Source organism: Podarcis bocagei (assembly GCF_964188305.1).
Source record: "Podarcis bocagei genome assembly, chromosome: Z".
Lineage (NCBI taxonomy): Eukaryota > Metazoa > Chordata > Lepidosauria > Squamata > Lacertidae > Podarcis > Podarcis bocagei.
In genome coordinates, this window is record NC_138140.1 from 16,794,733 (window position 1) to 16,810,144 (window position 15,412).

The 15,412-nt window shown below is 49.7% G+C and overlaps 1 protein-coding gene and 1 long non-coding RNA gene across 5 annotated transcripts in view; one reads left to right on the forward strand and one right to left on the reverse strand.

Moving 5' to 3' along the window:
- Nucleotides 1–3,672, reverse strand: part of FUBP3 (far upstream element binding protein 3) — a 60,739-nt gene extending 57,067 nt beyond the window's left edge. For 2 of the 4 annotated variants that reach the window (XM_081179228.1, XM_081179225.1), the window contains exon 1: nucleotides 3,558–3,672. Coding sequence is in view for 2 of the 4 variants with exons in the window: in XM_081179222.1 (XP_081035348.1) it covers nucleotides 3,337–3,426 (90 nt within the window). In the remaining 2 variants the exon portion in view is untranslated. Of the gene's footprint in view, nucleotides 1–3,336; nucleotides 3,475–3,557 lie in introns of those variants that run through there. The other 2 variants (XM_081179222.1, XM_081179221.1) reach the window with 1 other exon arrangement.
- A 181-nt stretch (nucleotides 3,673–3,853) lies between these two features.
- LOC308578924 lies at nucleotides 3,854–6,235 on the forward strand. The gene is made up of 2 exons (XR_014004217.1): nucleotides 3,854–3,979; nucleotides 6,116–6,235. It is a non-coding gene; the product is annotated as an uncharacterized lncRNA (long non-coding RNA).
- Nucleotides 6,236–15,412: the final 9,177 nt, after the last annotated feature.

Here is a 15,412-nt window from a genome sequence, read left to right on the forward strand (position 1 = left end):
GCTTCAAGAAATATATTTCAGAACCTTCTCTAAGTGACATTTCGCTTTCCCCATATTTATTTATCTACTTAATTTATATAGCCGCCTCATGGCAGAAGTACTCTAGCATGTCGGACTAGGACCTGGGAGATGATCAGAGTTTAAATCCCCACTAAGTCATGATGCTCACTGGGTGACCTTGGGCCAGTCACAGATTCTTAACCTACCTCATAGGATTGTTGTAGGGATTAAATGGGGGGGGGTGAACCATGGAGAAAAAGGTGGGATATAAATGAAATAAATAAGCTCTTCCGCTTACCTGCTTAAGAAAGCTGGAGCGGCCAGTCAGTTACCAACCTGACATCCAAAGATTCCCACAGTCACAATTGGACCTGCACCAGTTGCAAAATGCATCTGGTGAATTTCTAGCATGGGTATGTGTGGCCAACATTAATTATACTCAGGGTTAGACGCACTGAAAATTATTTGGCATGAGTAGCTTGAAGTTGACTGATTTCAATGAGTCTGATTCGAGTATTATTATCAATAAATTGTAGTTAAACTTACTACCGATCCTTCACCAGCAGGTCCCAGGATTGGTTCAAACAATTTAAAAACTAGAATTAAAAACAATTAAATTGTAAACAGTAATTGACAAATTAAATTGTCACAGTAACGGGGTGAGCACCCAAAACACACCTCAGGTGCCGAAGGCCACTTAGGCAGGCTATAACATCCTAGGTCAAAGAGACCCACAGCTGGGCTCTTCTTGGACTTGAAAACCTGGAGAGCTGCAGCTAGTCTGTGTAGAAAATACAGGGCTAGATAAACCCCAAAAGTCTGACTCAGTACAAGGCAGCTCCCTATTTAATTCAAAACCCTGAGGACTGGAACCTTGCTGTAACTTCAGGGGAAGGGCCCCTAAAGTTCATCATTAAAGCACGTGCTTTAAAGGTCCCAGGTTCAATCCTCAACATCTCCAAGTAGGACTGAGAAATACTCCCTGCCCAACATCCTGGAGAACTGCTGCCAGTCACTGTGACAATACTGAGCTAGACGGACCAAGGGTCTAACTCTTTTTAGAGGAAGGGACCATGGCTCAGTGACAGAGTATGCATGCACAAGACTCCAGGCTCAACCAAAGCAGCATCTCCAGGTGGGGCTGGGAACTCTCCCCTGCCTGAAACCCTGGAGAGCCTCTACCAGTCAGTGTAGGCATTAGTGTTTTAAGACAGATCACAATACTCTGACTCAATATAAGGCATATCTTCCTATGTTTCTAGTTTTAAAACCATGACCCTATTCCTATGCAGTTTGGTCACAAGCCGAAAAGGCTTCTCCACATCTGACACACAGCATTAATATATGTCACCCTTTCCCACACTGGTCTCCCAGTGCATGACAGGTGGCCTCTGCCTCATCCAGGCCTGCCCCAGACCAGCCTTCTGAGCTTGATGGACCAACAGTTTGATTCAGTATAAGGCAGCTCTGTAAGTCCCTATTCAAATCAGCTTTTATTTCAGAACCATGAGGACTGAAATCTTAGTTCATTTTTAGGGGTAAGGCCACAGCACAGTGTTTAAACATATGTTTAAAAGTCCCAGGTTCAATTCCCTGCAGCATCTCCAGGTAGGGCTTGGAATTGCTCCCTGCCTGAAATCCTGGAGAGCTACTGCCTCTCAGTGCAGACAACGCTATCCAACAATGAGCTAAAGGTAAAGGGACCCCTGACCACCAGGTCCAGTCGTGACCGACTCTGGGGTTGCGGTGCTCATCTCACTTTATTGGCCGAGGGAGCCGGTGTACAGTTTCCATGTGGCCAGCTTCTGGTGAAGAGGAGGAGGAGGAGGAGGAGTTTGGAGGAGGAGGAGTTTGGATTTGATATCCCGCCTTTCACTCCCCTTCAGGAGTCTCAAAGCGGCTAACATTCTCCTTTCCCTTCCTCCCCCACAACAAACACTCTGTGGGGTGAGTGGGGCTGAGAGACTTCAGAGAAGTGTGGCTGGCCCAAGGTCACCCAGCAGCTGCATGTGGAGGAGCGGAGACGCGAACCCGGCTCCCCAGATTACGAGACTACCGCTGAACCAGAGCAGCGAAAGGAAATGCCGTTTACATTCCCGCCTGAGCGGTACCTATTTATCTACTTGCATTTTGCCATGCTTTCGAACTGCTAGGTTGGCAGGAGCTGGGACCGAGCAACAGGAGCTCACCCCGTCGCAGGGATTCGAACCACCGACCTTCTGATCGGCAAGTCCTGGCTCTGTGGTTTAACCCACTGCGCCACCCGCGTCTCTTAACAATGAGCTAGACAGACCCTAATAATCTTACTGTAAGGAAGCTTCCTGTGTTCCTATATTATGGGGAATGGTTGTAACTCTGTTGCATGCAGAAGGCCCCAGGTTCAATCTTCAGGAGCATCTCCAGGCACAGCTGGGAAAAGACCACCTGCCAGAAACTGCTGAAAGCTGCTGCCTATCAGTGTAGACGGCACTGAGATAAACAGACTCCAATGTTCCAACTCAGGAAGTTACCTTATGCCTCATTGTGTCCCATGGGGAAAAATGTCTCCCCACACTTGACACACACCCTTTCCCACAATGGCATCCCTTCTCCCAGGAGGAGTTGTGATGGGCCCACTTTCCATATGCCTACTCCTCCTCTGGCCTGGCTTAGCCTACATCCCAGCCCACTAAGCTAAACAGGACAACGTTCTTACTTGGTATAAAACAGCTTTCTCATGCCCCCACTTAACTCATCCCTTTATTCAGAACCACAAGGACTAGAACCTAGCTTTCCTCTTTAAGAGACAGAACTGTGGCTTGGTGACTCCATTCCCCCATGCCCACATCTCCAGGTGGGATTGTGAAAGGTCCCTGCCTGAAAGCCCTTAAGAGCCACTGCCTGCCAGTGTAGGCAACGCAGTCTGCCTCCTTTGGGAAAAGCGGCCACAGTTCAGTGGTAGGAACGTTTCCTTTACACAGGACCGTCGAGTTTTCCCCCAACACACACACACCAATCCGCATGAAACGCTGGACAGCCTCTGCCTGCCAGTGCAGGCAACACTAAGTTCGACCCACGCCAGAGAACTCGGGAAGTTGTCTCGCGCGCCACGCTATGGCCCCTGGATGGGATGCAGTTCGGGGCAGACCCCTGGAAAGGACCAGAAACGCCTCCCCGCGCCGGCCTCCCTTCCTCCCACACCCCCCAGGAGGAGGCCCGAGGGGCTACCCTTCCCCACTTCTCCATATGCTGCCTCCTCCTGCTGCCAAGGCCGAGGCGCGCGGGGTGGCGAGGGGCCAGGCCGGGCCCTCCTCGCTGTCTGCCATGCGGCCTTCGCCCCCACCCACCCGCTCTTACCTGGCGGACGCGGTGCAGCGCGTCGACGAAGCCCTCGCTCTTCCCCGCCCCCGCGGGTGCCGCGCTCGGCCCCAGAGCCAGCTCCGCCATGACGCGCGCGCCGCCGCCGCCTCGGCCCAGGCCTCCTCCCGCCGCCGCCTCGGCCTCCTCCTTCCTCCTGGGCCTCCTCCTTCCTCCTGGGCCTCCCCCCGCCCGGCCGCTCCTGCCGGCCGCTCACTCACTCAGCCTCTCCTCCGTCCAGCGCCCGGGGGCTCAATCTCGCTTCGCCTTCCTCTCCCTCCCCCCCTTCTCCCTCTCCCTCTTTCTCTCTCCGCCTGGGGACCCGTACCCGGAAAGGGAAATCCCGCCTCTCGCTTCCGCCCGAGACAGGAAGTAGAAGGAGGGAGGGGCAGCCAGGGAGAGGAGAGACAGGCCGGGAAAGAGGCGCGGCGAGAGCCGAGCGAACCTCTGCTTCCGGGGGAGGCAGGCGGGAGGAGGAGGGGGTCACGTGGCCAGGGGCGGGCTCCGCGTGGCTCCTCAGGAAAGGCCCAGATGGGAGGAGCCTAGGAGAGGAGGAGACAGGACGGGGAGGAGCCTTAAAGAGTAATACTGTACAATATGTACTGTGCATATTTGCGGTGATCAAAAAGCACACCTGCTGCGGGTTTGTTTTTTAATCTAGTTTTAACGTTCACTACGTTTCTGTTTGCATGATTCAGGGCAGCTGCAGGACTCAGGCCTGTTGCAGCGTTTTCAGTCACCTTTTGTATTTTGATGATGATGATGTATGCAACCTGCAGAACTCCAACTTTCGAGTCACGTTTTATATTTGTATAATTTAAATAATGTTTATGCCAGCTGCAGGGCTCAGACTTGTTGCAACTTTTGGATTAACATTTTATATTCAGATAATTTAAACAACAACGAGAAGAACAATATTGTTGCGTGCTGCCCAAGTCACTGAGCTGCGCAGAATTCCAAGGGTTCCAGGTGCTTATGCCATGTTCAGTTTCCTTGGAAGCAGGGATGGTGGATACTAGTGTTTAAGGATATATGGGTTTATTTACACAAATTTAGCCTGGTCTCCCAAGGTCCAACACTCTAGTCCAGAGGTCAGCAAACTTTTTCAGCAGGGGCTGGTCCACTCTCCCTCAGACCTTGTGGGGCGCCGGACAATATGGGGGGGGGGGAATGAACGAATTCTCTATGCTCCACAAATAACCCAGAGATGCATTTTAAATAAAAGGACACAGTCTACTCATGTAAAAACACGCTGAGTCCTGGGCTGTCCATGGGCCAGATTTAGAAGGCAATTGGGCCGGATCTGGCCCGGGGCCTTAGTTTGCCTACCCATGCTCAACACCAACCCTTTGAATTGTTCTCAGAAACGTACTGGAAACGTATCTAGGTTGGTGGCCATCATTGCCTAAGTCTTCCAACATTCATGGAGTTGCCCATTGGTTCAACATTTTTTCCTACAGGTCTTTTCAGTGCTATTTTTCTAGAAAAAGAGGTGCCAACGGTCACCATGAACTCCTCCCTTGTTCTCTTAGAATGGCAATGGCGCAGTGGCGTAGCGTGGGTTGTCAGCACCCGGGGCAAGGCAAGTAATTTGCGCCCCCTAACCCATGGATTTGCGCCCCCTAACCCATGGATTTGCGCCCCCTAACCCGTGGATTTGCGCCCCCTAACCCTAACCCCCAGATGTTGCGCCCGGTGCGGCCGGGCCCCCCTGCACCCCCCACGCTACGCCACTGCAATGGCGTCAACCTGAGAGGTGCTGGAGTTAAGCTCCTGTAAGCTCCACCTGAAAAAAAGCCCTATGTCTTTCACAAAGCATGTCAGATAAATAGTGGTGGTTGGTGCCTATGTCAACTGCTAGGGTGGAAAACAGGGAGCCCAAACAGTAGGTGAAGCCAGAGCCAATGAGAGGGAGGAGCCTACTAATTCTAGTTTGGTCCACATCTCCTCCCTAGTGAGCAACACTGAGACTAAGGAGGCGGAAGCCGATAGGCCGGTCCACCCCTGGATGAGATGTAAAAAAAGAAGGCAACTGGTTGGGAGCTGGCTGAGGGTAGACAGGTTGGCAGCGCAGTGCTCCATTCACCCCAACGGACCAGCCTCCACTGCAGATAACCAATCAGGCCACTCTGCCAAACCTCCAAATTGCAGGGGCCCCCATCTCTATTTTTGACTATTACAATCAGGATTTGGGCCCTAAAGTTCTAACCACCCTCTGATGATTGCACTAAGGAGTAAGGGTTGCCATATATCCAGAACTCCCCTGACATAGCTCGTATTCGGCCCTCATAAACAGTGTCCACATGGAAATCGCTTAAATGTCTGGAAAATTCCAGACCTATGGCAGCCCATGTCGGAAGTGTTGTTTTTGGCAAATTTCATTAAAAATAGCTCAAAAGCTCAACAACTTTGGGCAAAAAAAGCACTAAACAACTTTTGTGTCAATTTTTTGAAATATGGCAACCCTACGATAGCTATGAGCACTCATTTGATGATAATTAGCATTGATAGCTCTGGGATTTGGTACTAATGGATCAACTAACATGCCGATGTTGTGCACACCAGAAAATTCAAGCCACAGAAAAATTCTATGCAGTCTGGTTAAATTTTATTTCTTATGCAAAGATTAATGAACATGGATAAAAACCACCAAGTTCAAGGTCTTTTCAAGGTCTTGTCAAAGACTTTGAACATATCTACACTATACATTTAAACTGTGCTCTTTTTCTAGAAAAAATGGTGCTGGAACTCACCATGAATGCCTCCCTTGTTCTCTTAGATTGGCAATGTCACCTACCTGAGAGGTGCCAGAACTGAGTTCCGGCAAGTTCTGACTGAAAAAACCCTGGGTTTAAAGTAAGGTTACCAGATTTTTTTCAATGAATCTGGGGACATTTTTTTAACAAACAAAAAAAAGGAATTTTTTTAAAGTTTTTTTTTTTTTTAAATTAAGAAGTAATATCTTCTCTTTTGTGGTCTCCTCTGTCGTGCAGCCTTCCTCTGGGCCCCGACCTGCTCTCTTGGAGCGCTAGCCACAGTGGAGGAGGCTCAGATTAGGCCTGGGTTTGGCCACATGTCCTTGCCCTCCTGGTACTCTCCTACATCTCATCCTCAGTTGGCGCAGCTATGTCGGGGCTCCCCTCTTTTTTCTCCTTCCTCTTTCACTCTCTTCCTTCTCCTCCTCTCCTCCTCCTCCCTGTGTCAGCCCCAGAGCATCTCTGGGCTCTCGCTCCCGGCTCGATTTGGGTCATGGGGCGGGGGTAGCGGTTCCCCCAGTTGACGCAGCAGGTGTCCCCAGATCCCCATTGGCAGTGGCGGCGGCAGCAGCAGTCTCAGCAGCCCAGAGCCAGCCTGGTAGCACAGTTGGCTCTGGCTGGCTTCAGGAGCTGCTTGCTGCTGTGGCATCCACCATTTTGCCTCGCCCGAAGTCCCCATATGATGTGTCTTATGCCGTTGAACTAATCATGCAACATTCATTCCCTAATAAATCTACAACACTTAGAATATAAATCCAGGGACGTTAAATTAAATCCGAGGACATTCCGGGGATGGATTTTGTCCAGGGACAGATTTGTAAATCCGGGGACTGTCCCCGGGAAATGGGGACATCTGGTAACCATAGTTTAAAGCACATTTCATGAGCATGGCTTCCCCCACAAAATCTTGGGAACCACTTTACTCATTGCAGAGAAAAAAATTTCAGTACTCTTAGCAAATTAAAGTTCTTAGGATTCTTTGGAGGGGAAGCAGTGTCCTTTAAATAGGCTTTAAATGTATTGTACAGATGTGCCCATGTTTTGATACATACTTTTTGTGGGAATTGATCACTGCGCATTCCCATTCATTTTGCTATATTGTTTGGTTTTTGTAAAATCAATACAAATAGTTATAAAAACACATATTTGTTACATATGTTATATATGTTTGTAATAAATGTGTATATTATATACATGTTCAGAAAGTTTATGTGGAGTGTATGGGGTGTTAGGGAAGGGGTAGAATCTCTGGTGGGGGACATGTCATATTCCTTCTGGGGTTCTCCCCCTTTGGTCCCCACCCTGCACTCAGCTCTCACCTGTAGCTCCTAGAAGCTGTCAGCATGGGACTGCGGTCACACCCCAGTAACATCTTTGATTGGTTGGCTAAACTAGGAAAAGTTTTCCATCTAGAAGGAAAACTCTGATCCTAAACCTCTGCTGCCTTGTGGGATTCTTCAGGAGAAGAAAGGGCTCTGGAGTAAACCCTACACAAATATGGAATGGAGTCCCTAAGACAGTTGAATGGCGCCTTGTGTGCCTCCTTCCGGTAACTCCTGCAGCCAAGCTGCTGCCAAGGGTGTTGCTGTGCTTTTCTTTGGGTCACAGCAGCAAGGCTGAGAGGGGACCACTGTCTGGGCAGCCCAGGCCCTCTGTACACACTTCCCAGGTTTGCACCCATGGGAGCTCACTTCAGTGCTGCTAACACAGCTGTTTGACTTCAACCCAGAGGCGCACTTCGTTGTCTCTCGAGACAGATGGATGCCAATAAAATATGTTTATATATTTATTTTGATTTATTTATGACACATTTCTTATCCATAGCCTTATATATAGGGCTGAAATCATGGTGGCCATTTATCCATTGTCCCCCATAAAGGAAGTGCATCACCCCTGAAAGAGGAAAACAAATCTGCACTAAAAAATTATGCACTCATTTAGATCTATAGTTGCAAATTAGAAACAAATACTATAATGTAAAGATAAATACATTTCCCTGTAATGGGGAAGAATGTGACCAGGTGACCTGTCCAGGTGCTCGCTACTGATAAACGTATATTTCAAGGACTCTGATCTCTTTTCTTATCTTTAAGCTGAACTTTCACCAGGTGGCCTTCAAATGGAGAACACTTTGGAATAACAGACTGCCCTGTAAAAAGTCCTGGGATATGGTCTTGAAGGTACACGAGACCAGCATCTTGCTGAAGTTAAGCAGGTCTGGGTCTGATCAAAATCTGAATAGAAGACTATCGGAACTACACATACATCACCTTGAGTTCCATGATTGAAGAAAAAGGGTATGTCTCTCTTTACTATTGTTATGTATTGGGTTTAACCCATTTTATGTTGCAAGGCGTGTTCTAACCAATCACAGAAACGTTGGTAGACGAACGTTTTAATGGCAAGTAAGTGCATGCTCTTTCAAGTGTCAACTGTCAACGGTCAGTTTATGCTTGGGATTATTATCGTGTTGTCCAGTCAGTTTGGTTCTTGTGTTCCTATGAGTGAGCTGTTGTCACTAACAAATGTTGAATAAACTTAGTTGAGGAACTTATACTGCCTTGGGCTTCTGACTTTTTCTGAACATTTAACATTGGCAACAAGGATGGGATGTTGATGAGCTCCCACCGGCTGCCAGAGGCCCAAGACCGCACCGCAGCACCACTGCCTGCTGCCTCGCAGTAAGCGCGACCTCACCACCATGCTGGACTCAGCAAATAGTCCCAGAAACGAGACCGCTCCTGCCACTTCTTCGCAACCACCCACAATCACACAAGCGACTGCTCCAGGTCTGAGGATGGCTACCACTGGACTTCAATATGAGCCATCCTGCAGAATGGCCGCAGTGGCTCTGCCAAATAAGGAGCTACGTCCATCTACAAGGCTTCACTAGGGAGGCAGACAAGGTGGATGTGCTACTGACGGTGCTGGGAAGTTCCGCCATCACTCTCCTGGAAAGTTTGATGGCACCCAGGGACATAGAGGCATGCAATTTTGATGAGCTGACACAAGCTACGACAAGACACCTCACGCCTCAGCCAACTAAGAACCACCACCGCTATGACTTTGCACACAGACAGCAACAAGCGCAAGAGTCAGCGAGTGAATACATCATAGCGCTCCGGGTGATTGCAATGTATTGTCAATTCGCTGACATCGAGGAACGACTTCTCGAAAGGTTCATCAGTGGCATGCGAGACAGCCATCTCCTCTGCAAGCTACTGGCAAAAGACGACATCACGATGATGGAAACAATGAATATGGCCACGGCCTTTGGGAAGGATAGCGCCCATGAGGCGGCCTGCAGCCTACGTACCAAAAGGATAACTCACCGCATCCAGCAAGACTGGTCGTCTTCCGTAGGTCCCCACAATGAGGATGTCCACTGAGCTTCGGACCGATCCGACCGACACCACCACTCCCAAGCTACGAGCGCATCATTGAACCAGCGTTCATCTGACACACCTCGAGGGACCTGCGCCAGCTGCAGAGAAAACCACGAGCGTCGGACATGCAGGTTTTGGGACGCCACATGTCACCATTGTGGGAAGACTGGGCACATTGGTGAAGTCTGCCGCTCCAAGACCTCCGCAGCATGACCAAGCAATGTGTCCATGAGGCCTACATAGAGGAGGAGTTACAGTCCACCTCTCCAGCCAGGGTACTTCAACTTCTGTCTCTGGGGTCCAATAAGCTTAGGGTACAACTCAAGATAGAGGGAACCCCGTGCACTATAGAGTTGGATACCGGCTCATCCTATTCCATAATATCCGCTAAGACTCTGAAAGAGCTTTGCCCTAACAGCGGTCCTCCTCTCCGGCCCCCGTAGTGCTGCAGGACTTCCACAGAAAAAGAATTGAGCTAAAGGGGGTGGGCACTTCAAGGTCCAGTTTAAGAAGTACACAAAGAATTTGAACCTCATCATAACTGAAGGCCCATTCACTAGCCTTCTAAGCCTAGCATGGTTCGGGCCGTTAGGCTTAGGTATTTCATGGTTTAATCAGATTTCCCCAGGGGCAGATTTCGAATCAATCTGCCAGGAGTTTCGAGCAGTCTTCAATGGAAGCCTGGGCCTGCAGAACGGACCCCAGATTTCCCTACGGCTCAACTCCACTGTACAACCCATTCAAGTCAAGGCCTGTAGAGTCCCGTTTGCGCTTAAACCCAACATTGCTGCCGCAACTACGAAAGATAGGCTGTTGTCCCGCGTCTCGGACTAGGTGGGGAGGGGGTGACCCAGGAAGCCAGGTCCAGAATTTTCATGCTACACAGCCCACAAAGACAAGCTGTCTACTCACCGAGGATGCGTGTTATGGGGTATCCGTGTCATAGTCCCGTCCCCCCCTCCGTTAAGGAAAAAAGTCTTAGAAGGGCTGCATGTGTCTCACCCGGGGATCATCTGGATGAAGGCATTGGCCCATAGCTATGTATGGTGGCCAGGCATAGATGCAGAGATAGAGGGCCGGGTGAAACGTTGCGAGCCCTGCCAGGTCTCCTGGCCGGATGCACCCAAGGCACCAGTAGTCCTGGGAGTCCACACAGTCCCCATGGTCTCGGGTGCACGTGGATTTCGTGGGGCCTTTTCAGGGCCAACACTTCCTAATAGTGGTCAATTCTCAGTCCAAGTGGCTCGAGGTGGTTCTGACCTCAACCGTGTCCCCTAGAGCAGTGTTTCCCAACCTTTTTTGGGCAAAGGCACACTTGTTTCATGAAAAAAATCTCGAGGCACACCACCATTAGAAAATGTTTAAAAAAATTAACTCTGTGCCTATATTGACTATATATAAAGTAACTCTCTTTAATAGGAATCAATGAAGGCATATTCTACATATGTAGCTGAAATAGTCGAAAAAATTCTGAGTTGTAAGAATGGGCTTGTATCATGCCAGATGGGGAAAGGTCACTTTTTGCTTATGTAAAAATAAAAAATAAAAAAATAGTAACAGCATAGAAGGTAATGGTTAGGCTAGCATCCCTCTTCCAAATATGCTAGGTTTTTATTTGCAGGGACTGTTCTACATGGGAAAGCATTCAGCACTGTCATTCTCCCATCTGCCATCTGAATTGGTACTATTCTGGGTCAACTTACTCTGCTGCATGTGTAGATGAAAATGGCACCAAGTGTGGGGGAGGGGGCAGAACAGGTTTCAGATACAGGATATTAAGCATACACGTACTTCAGATTGAACTGGTTGCTTGCTTTGCAAGTTTTCATTTCCCAAATGACTGCCTTGGCAAGCGCAATACCTACCAGGCTCAACGCCGGTCTCGCGCTGCCGCTTCCCACGCTCTCAAGGACCCGGGAGGAGGAAGGCGTGAAGGGAATCCCGAAGGTGCGAAAACCTCGCGCATGCGCAGGCCTTCCGCCTGCGACAGCCCAGTAGGCCGGCTGAAGCGAGCGGCGATGGGATGTGGGAGGGAGCTCGCTCGCCGCCCCGCGTGTGCCTATGTGGGGCACGTTACAGCCCCGTGACGTCAGCGCCACGCAGGCAGCCAGGCAGGCAGACAGCGAGAGCCCCGCGCTGGGCGGCCTCTCCTCGCCGCCGCCGCCCCGCCTCTCGCCGCCCGCCTCGCCCGCCTCCCTCCCACGGCACACCAGGCAATGTCTCGCGGCACACTAGTGTGCCGCGGAACACTGGTTGGGAAACACTGCCCTAGAGTGACTATAAATGCGCTCAGGAAGCTATTTGCGACACACGGCTTGCCAGACACACTGGTGAGTGATAATGGGACCGCTTTTACTTTGGCGGAATTCAAAGAATTTGTAACCAAGAATGGAATCCGCCACATTCGTTCCGCTCCTTTTCACCCAGCTACTAACGGCCAAGCGCAATGCATCGTCCATACTACCAAAGATGCACTTAGGCGCATAGTGCATGGAGACTGGACTCTCCAGTTAGTGGAGTTCTTATTGGCCCAACACATCACCCCAAGTGCAGTGACTGGCCGGAGCCCAGCGTAGTTGCTTATGGGGAGGAGGCTCACTACCCTCCTTGATTGTATGCACCCCGACTGGGCTCTTGAGCAATGACCATCCGCTGTGGTGTGGGGGGCTCCAAGAGGGTTCTCCCCGGGGGACACTGGGTACGTCCAAAACTGTGGGCCCGGACACAGTTGGGTTCCTGGTATCATTGCCCCCTGTACAGGTCCAGTTTCCTACGATGTAGGGTTGGAGGAGGGACTGGTTTGGAAGAGACACCTTGACCAGATCAGAGCCAGGGCACTTCCAAACACGGAACTTCAAGTGGAATACAGAGGACAGAGAAATGGGTACTTCAGGAGATTCTGTGCCCAGGCCAGGGTGGGAACCAGACGGGTTGCCGGTGACTAAGTTATCCCAGCAGGGCGACTTCAGGCCGGAATCCTCAGTGGCTCCATCGGCAGTGACCCCTTCCGAGCCGGCCTTGCTGACCGCCCCACTCAGACTGTGTGTACTAGAGGAACCTCATGGGTCACCCACCTCCTGGGTACTGGAGGAACCTCCTGGGTCACCCACTCGAGCACAGGAACCATGACAGTCCCAGCGGGAGCGGAAAATGCCAGCACACCTTGATGACTATGTTTGTTCCTTTTGTTAGGAAGTTGGGGGGGAGGAGTGTTATGTATTGGGTTCAACACATTTTATGTTACAAGGCACGTTCTAATCAATCGTAGAAGCGTTGGTGGACAAACGTTCTAATGGTAAGTAAGTGCATTCTCTTTCAACTGTCAACTGTCAGCATGCTTGGGATTATTATCGTGTTGTCCAGTCAGTTTGGTTCTTGTGTTCCTATGAGTGAGCTGTTGTCACTGACAAATGTTGAATAAACTTAGTTGAGGAACTTATACAGTGGTACCTCAGGTTAAGAACTTAATTCGTTCTGGAGGTCTGTTCTTAACCTAAAACTGTTCTTAACCTGAAGCACCACTTTAGCTAATGGGGCCTCCTGCTGCCGCTGCACCACCACCGCACGATTTCTGTTCTCATCCTCAAGCAAGGTTCTTAACCCGAGGTAATATTTCTGGGTTAGCGGAGTCTGAAACCTGAAGCGTATGTAACCTGAAGCATATGTAACCCAAGGTACCACTGTACTGCCTTGGGCTTCTGCCTTTTTCTGAACATTTAACAACTATATTTTCTCTAGTCCATCACCGTGCTGTTTTCATTGGCTTCTCCTAAGGGACTAAAGGCAGAGTGGGTGGGAGCAGGAGGGAAAGGAGGGGACTCTTGTTTGTAGAAAATAACTTGAAGAGAGGTTAAGGAAAGGCCTTGCTGCAGAGAAGAAGGGTCTCTCTGTGTATGACACCTTCAGCTTTCTGATGGCAAGGTGGAAGAGAAGGGAGGAATTGGGTGGACGTAAAGGTGGCATATGGAGGAAGGGAGAAAATATGGTTGGGAGGGAGGTAGATGGGTGAGACAGTTTAGGGTTCTGGGGATGAGGAAGCTTGAGAGGAGAAGGAACTGGGGAGAGGGAGGAGGAAATGGATGGAGTTAAAGGGGGCATTTCCAGGAGGCACTAAGATAAAGGGGAATATGTCAGCATCCTTTTCTTCCTTGTCTGTTCCTTAGCTGCCTCATATGAGAGTGATAAAGGATGACGAGCCCTCACTTATTCTGTAAAACCTGCACACATTTCATCTCACCCCGGCAATGTGTTGTGAAAATGAAGTCCTAGATCAGGGGTCAGCAAACTTTTTCAGCAGTGGACCTGTCCACTGTCCCTCAGACCTTGTGGGTGGCCGGACTATATTTTTTGGGGGGGGGGGGAATGAACGAATTCCTATGCCCCACAAATAACACAGATGCATTTTTAAATAAAAGGACACATTCTACTCATGTAAAAACACGGTGATTCCCGGACCATCCACGGACCAGATTTAGAAGGTGATTGGGCCGGATTCGGCCCCTGGGCCTTAGTTTGCCTACCCATGTCCTAGATTCAATGTAGTAATTTAGAACAGGTATTTCATTAACTAGTAAACACCCATGTACGAAAAACATACATAACAACACAGCTCATACCCTCCAACCGCCCCAGTTTTTGTGGGACACCCCGGATTCACAGAACGATTCCCAGCTTCTGTTTGGATCCAGGAATGTCCCACTTTCCCCCTCCATAACCGCTGCTGTCGAGCTCAGGAGGAGGATGAGCTGGCAGAGCCTCTCCATGGCCACCGCCGCCAGCCTCCTCCCTTTGGCAGCTCATAGTGGCTACTGGAGAGTGGGCAGAACAGAGGCATAGCTAGGGGGCAGGGGGTGCAGTGGGCACCAATCACCCAGGAGGCACCACTTACCATGGGGCTTGCAGTGCGCCCAAACTACGCATCTCTCCTGGGAATGATGCAATGGCTTGGGCGCCTGCAGGCGCTGCACTGCGTGGGGCTTGCGTCCACCCTCCACATCACCCTCAGCAGCCCCGCAGCTGAGGGAGAGGAGGTCGGCAGACTGCATGCAAGCTCCACACTGCTTTTTTGAGCAGCATGGGGCTGGCCTGAGTCAATAGAAGGCAAATTCCTGTGTTCCACACCAGGCCTCAATTAAAAAACATTCCCTTTTTGCTGTCCCTGAAGTCTGAGTGGAGTGAGTTTGTACAGACCTAAAACATAATTCTTAGCACCTTCACTGAACAGTAGAGTCCAGGATCTTTTGCAGGGGGAAGCCATGACAGTTAAGCTATATATTTGTAGTGTAGATAATATGTGCTACTAGCTGCAACCAGACACCTTCGAGTTACTTTTGTTGTTTTGTGAGGTAAATGTGATGTCGGAAAGAGAGCTACAACTGTTGGCAACACATGTTGAGATATATAGAGGGGCAAATGTGCATCAGGCCGGAAACTTGAAGCGGGAACCATGGCCGTTTTCCATGCCACCTTCCCCAAGAAACTCTGTTGTAAGGCAAGTGTGCCGTAAAATTACGTCAAGATCAGGAAGGAAAATGATCTGGCATTTGGGCACTCTTGACAACCCCAGGGCCTGTGGTGTTTTTGAAATGGATCAGCTAGGCAGCTGACAGCTTAAAGCTGACAGAAAGATTGACGGCGTTTTTGTGAGGAAAGAAAAACAGCGGCAAAATGAAGCTCGGGGGGGGGGGGAGCTGAGGGAATCAGACAGCATCAAATGGTAATTGAAAGAGGAGGAAATTACAGTCCTTAAACACTCCCCAGAAACAAATTTTTGATGTAAATCTTTTTTCTCTCATTCATATATATATATATATATATATATATATATATATATATATGTGACAAGAAAAGAAATCTTGATTCAACAACACTCTTCTCCTCACAAGAGCTTGCACATACAGACACACACACCCCTTTCTCAACACACACACACAC